Source organism: Schistocerca gregaria, chromosome 2 (genome assembly GCF_023897955.1).
Source record: "Schistocerca gregaria isolate iqSchGreg1 chromosome 2, iqSchGreg1.2, whole genome shotgun sequence".
Lineage (NCBI taxonomy): Eukaryota > Metazoa > Arthropoda > Insecta > Orthoptera > Acrididae > Schistocerca > Schistocerca gregaria.
In genome coordinates, this window is record NC_064921.1 from 388,763,087 (window position 1) to 388,779,764 (window position 16,678).

Genomic DNA, 16,678 nt, shown 5'->3' on the forward strand with positions numbered 1-16,678 from the left:
TAAAAGTCACCCATAATGTCTACCTGATTAGCCGCTCAATATATTTTCACCAAAACTGATTCAAGCAGTTCTAAGAGAACACAAAACTTCCTTGCAAGAGCTCTATATACTGTCACTACTATAAGAGGCGTATTATCAGCAAAAATTTCAGATCCATGGGTTTCAAAATGAAAATCTTCTCAATACATACTTAAGTCAAGTGATTTACGAGCTACGCCTGCTTAGACATTTATCGCGGCTCCAACTTTCGCTGTTTGGTCTACAGTAGCTGTCAGCGAAGACATAACTCACTAACTGACGCAACAGCATGTCTGTCCTTAGGTGGTTCTCTGTAGAACACAGTAAATGGGCTTGGGCTAAGGACCGATTTTCTGCGACCGTCAGACCTATCCTAATGTGTTTCAGTTTCTACAGCTCTTGGCAACTCTACCAGTTACAACAGCCACGAATGAGCGCAGTTTCTCCTCCCTTGAGAAAATCAGAACATACCTCAGGAATACAACCAGCGAGGCACCTCTGAATTGGCTCACCCTGATGACAATTCATAAGAAGAAAGGACTAATGTCCAAACTGTGATAAGTGATACGGCAAAACAAAGAGACCATCGTCTTCCTTTTGTACTTTAAATGTTTAGTAGATGGTTTGATCTTTGTTCTGTTTCTGTGTATTAAAGTATTTGGTGAAAGTACATTTTACACACTGTAAAGTAAATTAAATGGGCTTAAACTGTAGACATGGGCAGTTAATAGAATCTGTGCAGAATGTTCTCTTAGCAAGAGGATTATATCTTATTAAAATTATTCAAATATCATCACCTTATAAAATTGATTTCATGGTGTAATTCATAACCCCAGGGGGAGAGAGTGTCACAGAAATGATACAGGATTTGGGCTGGAAATCGTTAAAAGAAAGGCATTTTTCGTTGCGAAGGGATTTTCTCACGAAATTCCAATCACCAACTTTCTCCTACTAATGCATAAATATTTTGTTGACACCGACCTACATAGGGCGGAACGATCACCACGATAAAATAAGGGAAATTAGAACTCGTACGGAAAGATACAGGTGTTCATTCTTGGAATAATGGAGAATTGTGAAGGTGGTTCGATGAACCATCTGCCAGGCACTTAAATGTGATTGCAGAGTATCCATGTAGATGTAGATGTAGAATGTGTATGCAGCAAAGTGTAGTGCACGGACTGTAATACATCTCTATGACTAATTTGTATTCTCTGTGGCGTTGCCGTAACTACCGATTGTAAATCCATTCTATGTAATGAATGTTAAAATATAGCTTGTCTTATTCCCGCATTTTCCGTGTTCAGAATTACTTATTTCGCTGCGCTAGTTCCAACAGATACTCTGTCACAATTAATGATGTTATCAGTCGTACAGTTTTAAGGGAAGTTAGTTCAGTACCTTTCTTTCATTTCTATGAGTACAACTTGACATACCGGTCACATACTTGGCTTTCAATTACAATGGAAGCAACTCTATTAAACTTGCGTTATTATATACGAAATTCATTAATCAGACTCATCTAGTGAAGTAACATTCAGACCTTTGTCACAAACTTCGTAGTGAACTTCTTTCGGTCATTAAGTTTCATTCAATAGACCAAAGATGTTACATAAATAAGATTACTGGCGTATTACTGAGATCAATTCGACATAGTGGGTCGTTAGCGTTTTTGGAGTTGCCACGATTGTTTAGCTATTCATAATGTTTGTGTCTGGAAAACTCTGAATACCTTATGATAGACGGGTGCCGTAAATTATTCCTCATCTAAATTAATAAGACAGAGTGCTTGTGAAGTAAACGCTAAGAAATGGCAATAAATTCTCATTGTTGCGTTGCGTTTATTGCACGGTATACATGTTTTAAGCTTTCATCACGATTTTCATGGCATTCAATTAACCAACATATGAAATCGCGACAGCACTTTTCGACAGAATACCTACCTTTAATTCATTTCTTTTGTTTGGTAAAAAGCCGTTAGAGTATAAACAGTGAAATGTGTATGACGAAAACACTCGATCTTAGGAAGTGAGGGCATAAAACAGATAGCTTACTGACCGTCTCATTTATACCTTACACCTACACTCTTGCTACCGGTACGAATTAAATTTTGGGTGTCTAACGTAAGCTTTCGTCCCTAACGCAGGATTTGCTTCCGCTCCTCATTATGTGCTATCATTAATTAATAGTTGCCTTGTTAGAGCCCGCAGTAATAGCATAGGAGCTGCAGCACAAGGGACGGCAGATAAGATCGTTCAAAATAATTTAAAAAATGTGGACACACAGGTAAACGATATTACCATGACTGGCTTCCATATTGCTGTATGTTAATTCAGAGAACCATTGGTTTACAGGCCTTTGATCTTATGAAGAGATAAATGTTGCTGTTCCACATTAAAGCCGAATTCTAGGAGCATTACTCTGTGTGGGATACCACGCTTTATGTTTTGTTTCTTATTACCTAGAAAAAATTTATCTCTGGAAATCAGTTCACAGTGACTGATGAGCCTCTGTTTACATTGCCTAAGCAGTTGCTCAGCATAAGTGGAAATACACTGGATGACATCAACATCAACAGCTCAAGGACGACAGGTGCTCACAGTACCAAACTTCTTGCAAGAAACTAATGGAGCGGGCAGAAACCCGCAAGCAACCTTTTAGTCATGTGGAGGCATGCATTTCGTTGTCTGTTTCTTATGTGCACTTCTCGCGTCCAAAAGCTTTGTGATGACCATGCCAATACCATCCTTTAGAAATATGTTGGAAACGCAGCAGATCAAGGATAAAAACAGCGAAGATTTTTATGCCGCTCCAAGAATCATTTCACCAGGTGGGAAAGCACCCGACAGCTTCCAGAATGAAGGTGATTACGACTCATTGTATAACACTTTAAAGATTACAAATAATGCTGGAAATTCTCCCGCTTCTGACTATGATAGTAGTTCTAATCAAGCAGTGAGGGACGGCAATTTTTCTTTTTCAAATTTTTACCCGGAAAGCTCCAAATCTAAATTATATTCCCTCGTTAAACGAATTACAGAACGAAACATTAGAAAGGAGAACTTTTCCACTGATCATATCAATGCTTTTGTGCCAGACAGGTCCGCAAATAAGTTGATAACACGTGTGAGCAAATTACGGGAGCCAGACGCTACAATCGAAAGCTCCAGTGAGACAATTCCTTTATCAGAAGTAGGACATATTGCAGGTGGAACTGCTGACCTGAAGAATATTCCACCTATGTCTCCAGAAGGTGTACAACCAGTTGACGACAAGCTGAGGAAACCCTACAAGGAAGGACAGAATACCCTGAAGGAGAGACAATTTGACGAAAGACGAGAAGGTACATCTATGGATGAAGTTGCTTCTGGCTTCACTCTACAAGGAACTTCTCAACAAAGTTACCAGAAGAAAACTGAACAACATTTTCTGGATGAAAGGGAGCAGGACAGAGGTCCTCTACTCAGAAAACAAGTTAGTGTATAAAGTATTTCATATTCTCTGGTTACATTTAAAACAACAGTACCTAGTTATAATAGCTATTTGTGCCAGAAAATCTCACTGATCTCCCTACTGCTCAGTAATAAAAAGGGCTAAATGAAATAGAATTAATTGCCTCTCTTAACACGTTGATGGATCACTTTTTTTTTCTTTGTTTTCAGAGAAACACTGGTGTTTTTTGGCCAAAAAGAGACTTGCCTGTTCTTGGATATGGTTCTTCTGACATGTTTGCAGAGCCAGAAGATAATAGCCCTCTGCAGAGCGACATGTATGGTTTGGAGAGCAGCACACAGTATTTCTTTGTACCCAACCCAATAATTTCTTATGGAACTGGTAGAGGCACATATCCGGACATGGGAAGTATTAATTCACCTGAAGTAAATGGAGATGATGTGTATATACCAAATCTACCATTAAACTCAATTGAGAACAACATAGCAGTTCAAAATTATCAGCAAAATGGTCAGCCCTTTCAATTCCCAAGGCCATATGACTACACTTATCAGCCTCTTTCTTCACTTGCAAACAGTTATCGAAATGAAATAGTGCCAAGACTCCCTGCTGAACCAACTGATTACCTCGAATCATCACCAGATGAGGACACAATGTCTTTCAATAAATATTTGCCAGAAAATGACAACATAGGATTTAAGAATCAGGAAGTGCTGCCACATGCAGGAGAAATAAACTATCTGACTGAGAACCATGACCAAGATTACAAAAACAAATATTCTTACAATGATGGCACGTCTAGTATACTGAATCAGAATGAGAGAAGCATTTATCCGGGGCTCTTTAGGCATAACTCGTATGTGGGAGATATTACTGTTCCTGCTTTATCAGACTCATTTTCAAGTGAAAATAATGGAAGGGAGAAACATATTACCTACAATAATTACAAGAAGACAAAAAACTTCTTCGACAACAGTGGTCACGAAAATTATTCTAGTAACAAAGAAACTAAAGAAGAATATGTAGGTGATGATCACATTGATAAGGACAAAGGCTACTACTCTGACACTGAAATATCGAATTCTGTAGGACAAAGATATTCATATAATTATCCAGGAACTTTAGGAGAAGTGTCAAATGAGAACTATTGGGGAGATTCATCACCATTACTACGTAATACAGATGTAAACAAAGTAGAGATGAGGGCCTCTGATGTTCTTCCTCCAACCAGTTTCATAACACGCAGTAAAAGTGATGAACCATCTCCTAGTTTTAGACATTTTAGTCCAGATGTCAGACCCGCCACTATCGATTCGGATATTCGAAGAAAACCACAACATGAGTTACAAAAAATTATGAAGAAGGATTTCTTTAAAAACCATAAAAATTCTCAAAATTATATTTCAACAAGAAGAAATTCACAAATGTCACCTTACACACAAGATAATGAACATGCTGAAATTCTCCCTATGCAATACAGGACACAGGACTCCATGATAGATTATCACTATACTGATTTCGATAGTGATAACAAAAATCAACTAAATGAAAAACATCAGAGGAAATTGCAGTCTCCATCACAAATACCACATACCAATGTTTCAGACAACCAGAAGGTGAGTACGAAAGACACAATTAGTGCTTTAATCTCCAGCAATACTTCCAGTGACTGATAATTCATTCCTGACCCCAACCACCTCTCTCTCTTAATCAAATCTCTAATAATATGTTATGATCATACTCAGATTGGATACAAGTTATGACTGATAAGAAATTGAAATAAAAATATGATGTTATTTTCAAAGAACTATGAAACATTTGACAATTTAGTACCAGCATTGTTAACCCTTTAGAAAATACTTACCAGGTTTTTGGGTTGATGATGGTCAACTTCATTATATGTTTGAGCAGAGCCTTTCGACATTTCTGAAGAAGTAGGGAAGGCCTTAAATGGAGGATAATTGATTATAAGAAAGCTGATCAGGAAGAAAATATTATTCATATGGAGAACACATCCCAACCACCTTGGTACAAGTCCAGCAATACTGGCTTCAATACTGCTGATGTAAACTCTTTCCAGGTCTTAGACATTGATGACATATTTCTCACATTTTATTCTCATAATGAATTCAAGTTTGTTGGTGGTGGTGGTGACGTGGTGCTCAGTCGAGTGACTAGTTTGTTGCAGCATTCCATGTTCGTCTATCCTCTGCAAGTCTCTTCTTCATCTCTGAATGACTACTGTAACCCATATCAGCTGAACCTGCTTACTGTACTCAAATCTTGGTCTCTCTACAATCTTTACCCCAATACTTTCATTAAATACTAAACTGACAGTTCCTTGATGTTTCAGAATGTGTCCAATCAAACAATTCCTTCTTTTAGTCAAGTTATGCCACACATTTCTTTTCTTCTCAGATCTATTCAGTACCACCTCATAAGTTACATGATCTACCCATCTTATCTTCAGCACTATTTCTGTAGCATCACATTTGAAAAGCTTCTATTCTCTCCTTACCTTAATTTTTTATCATCCAAATTTCACTTTTGTACATGACTACACTCCCGACAGATGTCTTCAAAAAGGACTTCCCAACCCTTAAATTTATATTCAGTGTTAACAAATCTGTCTTTTACAGAAATGCTTTTCTTGCCATTGCCAGTCTATACCTTATATCCTCTCTACTATGGTCACCATCAATTATTTAACTGCCTAAATAGTAAAAGTCCTCTACTACTTTTAGTGTCCCAGTTCCAAATCGTATTCCCTCAGTATCACCTGATTTATTTTGACTACATTCCATTACCCTTGTTTTTTGTTGAGTTCTGCTCAAGTGTTTGGGATCCATACCGGGTCGGATTGATGGAAGACTTCAAAGCAATTCAGAGGAGCGCTGCTTGATTTGTTACCAGATAGGTTTGAACAAAACATAAGTGTTACAGAGATGCTTCAGTAGCCCAAATAGGAATGTGGGGAGGGAAGGCAGCATTCCTTTTGGGAAACGCTATTGAGAAAATTTAGAGAACCAGCATTTGAAGCTGACTGCCACAAGCATACAATGTGCAGAAGGATCACGAATATAAGATATGGGAAATTAGTGCTCATACAGAGGTGCACACACAGTTGTTTTTCCCCTCAGTTTATTTGCAAGTGGAACAGGAGGGGAAATGACAATTAGTGGTATAGGATACCCTCCAACATGCATCTTACAATGGCTTGCAGAGTATCTATGTTAATGTAGAAGTAGATGTAGATGTACCATAAATTTCTTACTGATGTGGACATGGTGACCCAGCCCCTTCATGCTCTCTTGTGTAACAATGTTATTTTTCACTGGTCACCCACCTGTGAGCATGCTTTTACCCTATTGAAATCAAAAGTACACTTGGGACTTTGCTTACTTACCTTCCAAGCGGGCCAACATCTGGCTTTGGCCACAGCTGCCTCCCGGTTTGGTCTTGGGGCTGTTCTTGCACACAAAAATGCAGACAGTTCCAAACACCATATTGCTTCCGAAACCCTGAATCAGATGTGACAGTGCTACTCCCAGATAGAAAAAGAAGCCCTTTCTATTGTCTAAGCACTCAAAAAATTTAATATTTTCCTGTATGATTATAAATTTTATTTGATTACTGATCATAAGTCTCTGGTTTCTCTTTTCCATCCTTCATCATCTTTTCTGGACAAAGTGGCCCATTGCCTACAGTGCTGGGCTCTGTTTTTGTCACACTACAACTACGAGATTCACTTCCTCTCTACAACATGACACGATATGTGGATGCTCTTCTTCAGTTGCTGATTGGCTCTGATTCTCTATTCAATCAGGAGGAATGTTGTGTTTCCATTTAGACGTTAAAGCCCAAAACACAGTGGCTTGTTTTCCCATTATGAGTTCTCAAATTTTTGTGGCCGTCACAGCCAATCCTGTGTTGTGTTAGGTTGTTCACTTTGTCCACTATGGATGGCCTGATAAACCACTGGGCTGAGCACCAAATCCTTTATGTGATTATTGTGCTCTCCACCACCACCTCTCTATTCTTGAGGATGTGTTATTGTTGGCTACTGAAGAGTTGGCACTGAGGATTGTGATCCTATTTGCACTGTGCAGGGATGTCATGCACCATCTCCCCCTGGACCAGTGGGATGTTTTTTGTACAAAATTGCTAGCCTGCCGACAAGTGTTTTGGCTGAGGATTGACAATGAAATCACATGTGTTGTGCCAGCCTGCCTGCAGTGCACCACCCATCAGGTGGCACAAAGGGCATCTATTTCCTCATGACCCACTCCCAGCACCTGTGGGAGAGTATTCATGCTGATTTTGTAGGCCCCTTCTTGACTCTTGACTCCTTTTGGCATGTAGTAGTTGAAGCCTTCTCAAAATTTCCTTATGTGGTTTGTTGCTCATCCACATACATGGCGGCTATGGAAGCCTTCTCAAAATTTCCTTATGTGGTTTGTTGCCCATCCACATACATGGCGGCTATGGTCACGGCCCTCGCAAATGTTTTTGGAGGAGTATCCTAATGCATGTGACAGACAGTGGCCCACAGTTTGTGTCTCAAGCTAGTGAAGGTTTTTGTACAAAGAGTGGCATTCAGCATGTTGTGCCCCCTCCATTTCACCCTCAGTCAAATGGTGAGGTAAAGCAACTGGCCTGTACTTTCAAAACTCATATGAAAGAATATGTCACACATTCTTCTCCCAAGGAAAACCTCAATAGATTCTAGAACTCCTAAAAGTTCCCTTCCATTGGTGACTGTAGCCCAGCTGAGCTGCTTCAGAGCTGTCAGCCCCATACAGTGCTTCATGTGCTCTGGCCGACTCCTGGCTACCTGTGGGCACCTGGCTCGCAGCGGTTCCATCCGGACTCCATCGTCTGGGCCTGCAGATTTGGCTGGCATGCTAAATGGATACTGGAAGTCATCCATTATGGCAAAGGCTGCTGCCTCTGCATTGTGTGCACCTCCGATGGCTTGGTATCCCAACACTATCCCAACCCTCCCCACAAGTGAGTGACCACATACTGGGGACCCCACCACCCATGTAGTTGCCTCTGCTGTCCTTATCGACCCCCAAGACTTCGTCCATGCCCCCTTTGGCTTCTGCACGTCTTCACTCTGGGTGCCACCACTACTGGGCAGAGTAGTTAGCGCAGGGCTGCCTTCATCTCCACTGTTCCTGCCACTGCCACCATTGTCTTTGTCTTCTCTGCTGCCTTCATTGCCCAGTGCCCACTGAGATGTGGACATGGATATGGCACCACCATCACTGGTCCTCCCTTACAGTCCCTCATGGGGGAAAGGGCACCTTGCCTGTCCACACCCATTCCATTTCAGACCATCTTCTACTGTGACAGCATGAAACCTGCTCCAGCAGTTATCCCCTTCTGATAAAAAAAAAATGGTTCAAATGGCTCTGAGCACTATGGGACTTAACATCTGAGGTCATCAGTCCCCTATAACTTAGAATTACTTAAACCTAACTAACCTAAGGACATCACACACATCGATACCCGAGGCAGGATTTGAACCTGCCATCGTAGCGGTCACACGGTTCCAGACTGTAGCGCCTAGAACCGCTCGGCCACTCTGGCCGGCTCTGATGAAGACATGGACAATTTAAAGGTGAGCAGTTTCCCCCTCAGTGGTAAAGGAGTGTTGTAACCCTTCACAGTGAGTGTTGGTCCCTGCCAGCTCTAAAGTTTTCGTGAGTAAGGAACCCTTCATTGTTAAACTGTGCATTTACATAACTCGTCATTACACGTGCTTCTTCTAATTACAACGTCCTTTGTTGTGTCTGTAACTGCCTTTATGGGGGAAGTGGAGTAGAAGTAGGTTGGTGGGAATTCAAATATTATGTTGATGCAACATTATAATACAAAGAATAAAGTATAAACCATTTGGAACATCATGAAAAGTGAGGCCAATAGTAATATAAGAAAACTGAAGAAACAGGGATACCACAGTCTTCTGGTAATCATACAGACAAGTATAATCAAAAAGTTATAGCTAAAAAGGAAGGCAACCATAATAAACAAGCAAGGGTGTAGTGTGACACACCCAAAAGGAGGGCTGGTCTGGCTTTTCCATGAAACAGAAAGAGCAGAATTGGACACAGCTGGCAAAGGAGGACCAATTGGTGACGGGTGGATAGGACGACCAGTGAGGAGCTCTGCTAGGTTGAGACAAGCAGTCCTCTCCCTGCAATATTACAGGTGTATGAAACATAGGGCTGGGACACTGCTGTGCATCCTGCAGGCATGTAATTAGATTTGCATGGCAGGAGAGATAGGGCCTCAGGAAGTGGCCTAGTGTTGATGCATGGAAGGCACAGAGCAAGAGGGTGATTGTGGTTGTGGAGTTCCAAGTGAAGTCGGCCTGCAGTACCCAGCTGGGTGCATAGTGACATCTGAACGAGTAAGGCTGGGGGTGGCTGGTGTGGGAAGTGTCATGTGCAGCAGCAGGAATGTGGGCATCAGATTGTAGATGGAATGCGAAGCTCCTGCAAGTATGGCCTCAGAGACTATGGTGGTTCTGTTGCATCAGGTATAGGCTGCTGACAAGAGTATGGCCTAATCCTTGCCAGTCACCAGTGTGGCAATCTAAGGCAGTCCAATGAGGCAGGCAGCCAGGAGACAGCTGCCAATGAGAGCCTTGAGGAGGAGGGCAGTACAAGTGAGACAGGCAGCCAGGAGGCAGCTGCCAATGAGAGCCTTGAGGAGGAGGGCAGCACAAGTGACCATTGCACACATGGAATGGACCAGGAAGACGAGTGTGCTGTGAACATGTGCAGAAGGCCGAAGAACTGGAAAAAATTTTGTAAATGGCAGTGATCAAGGAGAAACTAGAGAAATGCTGAGAAATAGAAGAGAACACAAAAAACAGGGAGATGTACCAGTGACTGATCAGATGGGAGCACGATAGAAGAAGAGAGGGCACATGTGCGCATTAGTGTGAGCATTGGTGTGCAGAGTTGCGTGATAGCACACAGTGGAGAGTACAAAAGAGTATTGGCATTTTTGTAGTGCATAGTAGGGTGCTGGTGCATGCAGAAAGGTGTTGGTGCATGTTGTATCACACAGAAGGGTGTTGGTGTGTGGAATGGCATTGGTGCGGGTTGGAAGGTCCAAAAGGAAAATGATGGAGGCCATGGGAGATGCCAACAGGATTTGTGACATCAGCAGGCAGAGGACAACTGAACAATGAAGATTGTGTCAAAAGGGGCAGCATCGAGAGTAGGGGACAGTGGAGGAGCTGGTGTTGCCAAAATGGGTGGTACCAAATCAGGAAGAGGCAGGGTCCAAGGGACAGGAATCAGGAATTTGGGGGAAGGGGGGGGGGGACAGAGACAGAGTAGTAAGTAGTAGACACTGTGGCCTGAAATGCAAGTCCACAGCTCACGGTCTAGTGGCCAGTGTTGCTGCCTCTAAATCAGGGGGCTGGGTTTGATTCCCGACCAGGTTGTCATTTTCTCTGCCCAGGGACTGGATGTTTGTGTTGTCCTCATCATTTCATCATCGTCATCATCATTTGTGACAGTTTCTAGATTGGATTGAGTAAAAAAATTGGACTGGGTACAAATTGGAATTTGTGTGGGCGCTGATGACAGCGCAGTTGGGTGCCCCACAAACCAAACATCATCATCACTATCATCATCATCCGAGGTGCAATGATGGGAACAGGCATCTGGACCGGCATCATGTGGTGTTGCAGTGAGTGGGCCGAGCAGTGGTGTGTGGGCCAACAGCATGCTGCCTGGTGCTGGGCTGGCCTGCAATGAGAGTGCAGTGAGTGCTGGCTTGGCCAGCGATGAGAGCACTAGTGGCACGGGAGGATCCAAAGCTGGAAGTGCCACAGGGGGAGGCAGAAGGAACCAGAGCCTGGCAGCAGGGGCAGTGAAGGAAGAGTCATCTCCACAGGTGTCTGACCCAACACTAGAGTGGCTTGGAAGTCTGCAGTCTACCTACACACCTTCAGCAGCTCCTGTAGTGAGACCCACTGTTGTTCCCAGTATTTGAAGACAATTGAGACCATGGTGGTCATGGTGACAAAAAGAATCTCTAGGAAAACAATGCCACAATGTAAGCATGTTTTTCATCACCAGTTTTATGTCAGTTTAGTGAGACGCTGCCAGCTGTGATGAACAACACTTTATTAAGTCAGTAAAAATGGAACATTAGTAACAGAAAACTGCTTGATGACAAGAATGATATATAGACAAGGAGAAATAAGGTTAGTTTGTGTCCCAGAGTAGGAATGGTCATTTAGTCTAGGTATGATCACTGAAGTAGGATTGTTTCAAACTGTTTATATGTGCCAAGTCCTTGAGGCAGTGGTTGGTAGTGAGCAGGAATGCACGTGATGATGGCCTAGTGGATTGAAGGACATAGAGCAGGCCGTGTCCAGTGAGGCCATGGTTGATGGGTTTGAGGTGGTTGCACAGCGATGGTGAAGTGGCTTGTGGACTGTATTGCAGGTGAAGTCCTTCCAGGCTGCCAATGGTCGTGCTGCTGGTTTGGTATCTCATGGAGACCACAGGAGTTGGAACTCACAGAACAACTGGCTGTTGGCAGGGGGATGGGGAGTAGCTTGTTAAGTACACACCTGGTGGAAGCATACAGAAACAGTTTCCAAGTGGCACATGACCAGTGTAGGAAATAAGTCCATGATTGTGGCATCACCTGGAGTGATAGCTGTACTGCTGTGTTGTGTGATGCTTTCCGTGAGCTGGCCTGTAAATGTGCTTATGTTTACTGACTGCAGACATGAAGTCTCATGTTTGTTTTTGAGGCAGTCACCAGAAGGCCAAACATGGTGCCAGATTATTCATGGGTGCCGCACTGCGATACTGCAATAAGCAGCCAATTGTTCTCAGGAAATTAGTAAAACTTGTTTATATGTGATCATCTAATACTGTGTTGTTTCACTTGACTTGACCTATATTATTAGTACACTACTTGTACAATATATGATGAACAGGACCAAGTAAAAAATCAAATCATGTTCAGGTGCACTGTTCTGTTGGGGACTGAAGGCTACTGATATCTGACATATTATCTCATATATTGCAGTGTTTTATGTACCTCTTAGTTGATAAATTCTAGGCCTTTGTCAGTTCTGATCACTTTAATTCCCTGCTCAGTTTCTTTATCAGTGGTATTTATGAAATATTCTGTGTTTGAACACTTAGACTTATGTTTTAAGAAATACACTGTTTGCCAATGGGAATTCTCATCTTTTAACAAAAGAAAATACTGCAAAACACAAACAGAAATAACTTCCATAGGGTCACAAGAATCACTTGGAATCAATTTACCTTTTACTTTGAGTTATATTTGTGGAAGGGCAGCTTATGAATTTTGTCTACAGTGCATTGCCCACATAAACTTTTATCTTCTTGCTTAAATTAGATTTGTCTGTTGTTCAAAATCTTTTTCTCATGCCTAAAGTTTGGTGCACAATTTTTTTGTGCCAGGTTTTAAGATCTATATCCATGGTCATATTTGCCTGAGTAATGTCATTTTCACTTCGTGAAATCTTAATCTTCATCTTATACATCTTTTTTCACAAACTCATACTGCACCAACAATTTCTCCCTTGGGGAGTCTGCATATTGTCTTATCAAATTTAAATTTTATTCCCTTGTTGGGAGCTGCGCCACATAAGAATAAATTGAACTGAATCTCTGCCACATATAAAACATTTGATAATGTTTCTCACTCCATCTCTCTCTGTCAATGGTTAAAATGTTTACCACCTTTGCCTTGAGATAACATGAAGCTACCATCACCAATACTGATTGGGACAAAAGTGATCAGTATCACCAGAATCTAAAAACTGATTCATTTTCATGTACATGCTTGTCTGTTACTGATGAAAAGATTTTGCTTATTGGACATACCATCTCAGTTTGTACTGATTTTGATCTTGATCCTTTGGCATAGGGTTTCTGCATGCTTTTGCATGATGGCCTGGTTTATTACATTTGAAGTAAACGTTTCTGCATGTTTTTGCCCAATGACAAAGTTTTATACATTGGGAAGCATTTAACTGGTTTTCTCAAATTTGTAACTGTTATATGAGGGTTATTCTTAAAATGGTTGTTTCTCTGTTGTTTACCTGCCAGAAATGCTTCCTGCTTCATATGTTGCTGGAGATTAAGCTATTTATCTTCCATCAACAATATTGAGGTCACATTTGCTAGTTATTTGTTGATCAGGATGTGTTAACTCCCACACACTCTGAAAATGGTTGTAGGTTATTGGCAATGTCATTAACAGTTTTGTGATTACCATAAAGTTTGAAATATTTTCATGTTAATTCCTCAACTGTTGTGTTGAACTAGGCCTTCTAATTATGAAATATATATAGACATATCACTTGAAATTTTTTTTAGGCTTTCTAATTATGAAATATATATAGACATACCACTTGATTTTTTTTAAATTGTACAATTGCTGCTGGAGTGAAAGTATGCTTACATTGTTTCTTTCTGTTCTTAATCTTAATATAATTTGGTCCACATGGCAGCTGAAGATTCACTATTAATAATGTGTAGCAGTGGCTTCCCCTCAACTGACACCCCAATAATTTTTTGAGCTGCTGTAACCATCTTTTCCTACACTATAAGACATTTTTCATATACCTGTACTGCTGCAGTGTTCACATCATGTGCAACCTATATCACCATTATGCAATGATTTTATTCTTTGGCCTGTGACAATACCTCAAACTTGATGCCACTTAAGCACTTCAGATTTCCAGGCTGGCCAGTTACCAGCACATTGAGCTTTCTAATTCTTGTAATATTTACACCAGTATGAAATCTTATCAAGATCTGACTAAATATTTGTGAAGCTTTTTTCTAATTGTATTTCATCACAAATAACTGCACCATCTGCAAAAACTCTAAGGTTGGTGTTAATATTGTGTGTCATGTTATTAATACAATATGAACAGAAAAGTTTCCTGTCCACTACCCTAGAAATCACTTTAAGTTGCTTCTACATTTTTCAATGGCCCTCATCCAAGATAATGCACTGTGTCATGTCTGCCAAGAAATCCTCAAGCCAGTCACAAATTTAGCTTGATATCCTATATGACTACATCATCATTAATAGGTTTCAGTGTAGAACTGGGTCAAATACATTTTGGAAGTTAAAAAAAATAGTGCATTTATCTAACTGCCTTGATCCATGGGTTTCAGGATGTGAGAAAAGCATGAGTTGCTTTTTGCATGATCAACGGTTTTTGAAGCCATGTTGCTTGGTATGTGGCATGGAGGAGGCCATTTGTTCTATGGTTTGACAATAGATTATTCATCATTAAAATTATTGGGCTGTAGTTGCACGGATCACTTTCGCTACCCTTCTTGAAGAATTATGTGATCTGCGCCTTTTTCCAATTATTGGGCAGAGTTTCTTGTTTCGTGGAATTGTAGTACAGTGAGGTTATAAGAGAGTCTCACCCAACTGCAAATTATGGGGATCCCATTACAACCTGGAGCTTTGTTCAGGTTTAGAAATTATCATTACTTCTCAAATTCACTGACACTAATGTCACTCGTCTGTGCAGAGGTGCAAGAATTAAACACAGGCAGTGCCATAAAATAAGGCTAATCCAATCAGGTGGTGTCAGTCCAATCATTTACTGGTTTTTCCATGTTTGGATGACTGAGCATAGCATTTTAACAATTACCATTGCAGCTGACAATTGTCATGAATTCTTGACTAATCAACAACAATGGCATGTTGAAGTGTGCGCAGCCAGCAAATTGCATTGTCAGTAGGTGTGTGATTCTTGTGCTACACTCTTGTAGTCAACACAACAATGGGAAAACTTCTGTTGACACCTGTTGCAAGTGTAACTGGTAAGTTGCAGTTTTATTGCTTGCATATGTGTGTCTTAAGTGATACAGTTTCATTTTTTTGTTCATTGCTAATACAGCTTAGTCACTATGCAGGCCTAATGAAAAAAATGTATTGTTGTAGGGTGTATCTGATTATGTAAGTATACCAAAAGGTTCTGAGACCAACATGGAAATATAACTACAAATAATAATTTCTTCTAAATGTGGTGAAAGCTGTCAAATCAGGAAAATTAAGCATCTGGAAAGCTTCAGAGCAATACGGAGTTCCATATACCACATTAAACGTCAAAATCAAGGAAAAGCTCAAGTACAAAATAGGTGGCCAAGCAGCATTAACCAATAGTGAGGGAAAAAGCCTGGTTGAAGGATTATCGTGTTTTGCGAAATGGGGGTTTCCTCTGAGGAATGATGATGATAGGGACATTGCACAGGCATATCTCAATCGCAAGGAGGACTGAAAGAAGATTTCGTGACAATTGACCTGTGCATGAGTGGGTAAAATCTTTTCTGAAATGAAATATAGAATTAACAGTTAAAGTAAGTGAAAATGTGAAGAGGGCAAAGACAGCAGTTACTTGAGAAACAGTGACTGATTTTTTAAAAAAACTCCCTCCAACAATATAAACTTTGATGAGACTAACTTTTGTGATGATTCTGGACAAGTGAAAGTAATGGTGAAGTGAGGCACAAGATCATCCGGAAAGGATAGCGGATAGTTCTAAGTCAAATATCAGCGTGATGACAGCAGTAGCTGTCGATGGCTCAGTCCTCCCACCATACACAGTTTATAGGGCAAAACACTGCTATGATACTTGGACTGAAGGGGGCATAACTGGTCAGGTTATAATAGGAATCAAAATGGTTGGTTTGACCTAACTGTGTTTGAATCAGGGTTTGTTGAAATTGTCTTGCCTTATGCGTGGGGACCTAAAGTGATTATAGGCTACAATCTCTCAAGTCATTTGTCATATAATGTTATTAAACTGTGCCAGGAACAGGACATTAAATTTGTGCCTCTACCCCCTAATTCTTCTCGTTTGTGTCAGCCACTTGATTTGGTCTTTTTTAGACCTTTAAAACTTGCTTGGAGAAATGTGCTAGATGATTGGAAAAGGAAGAATAGAGGAGTGGTGCCAAAATCAAAATTTCCTCGGTTGTTGAAAAAATCCTGTGAAAATATAGTTATAACATCAAAATCAAATGTAATAACTGGGTTCAGCAAGCCAGGAATTTTTTCTTTCTCTCCCAATAAAGTCATTTCACAGATTCAGGAAGCAACCGATAACAATGCACATGCCACCAGCTCATCAGAAGTTTGTTGAACAGCAGCCTTCGAC

The 16,678-nt window shown here is 40.8% G+C and overlaps 1 protein-coding gene across 3 annotated transcripts in view; it reads left to right on the forward strand.

The window, feature by feature from the left end:
* Window positions 1-2,050: 2,050 nt before the first annotated feature.
* The window catches only part of LOC126321049 (uncharacterized), a 125,336-nt gene continuing 110,708 nt past the window's right edge, over window positions 2,051-16,678 (forward strand). The window contains exons 1-3 of one of the 3 annotated variants that reach the window (XM_049994145.1): window positions 2,511-2,881; window positions 3,227-3,492; window positions 3,681-5,087. In XM_049994145.1, the coding sequence (XP_049850102.1) occupies window positions 2,692-2,881; window positions 3,227-3,492; window positions 3,681-5,087 (1,863 nt within the window). In that variant the 5' untranslated portion in view covers window positions 2,511-2,691. Of the gene's footprint in view, window positions 3,493-3,680; window positions 5,088-16,678 lie in introns of all 3 variants that reach the window. The other 2 variants (XM_049994144.1, XM_049994142.1) reach the window with 2 other exon arrangements.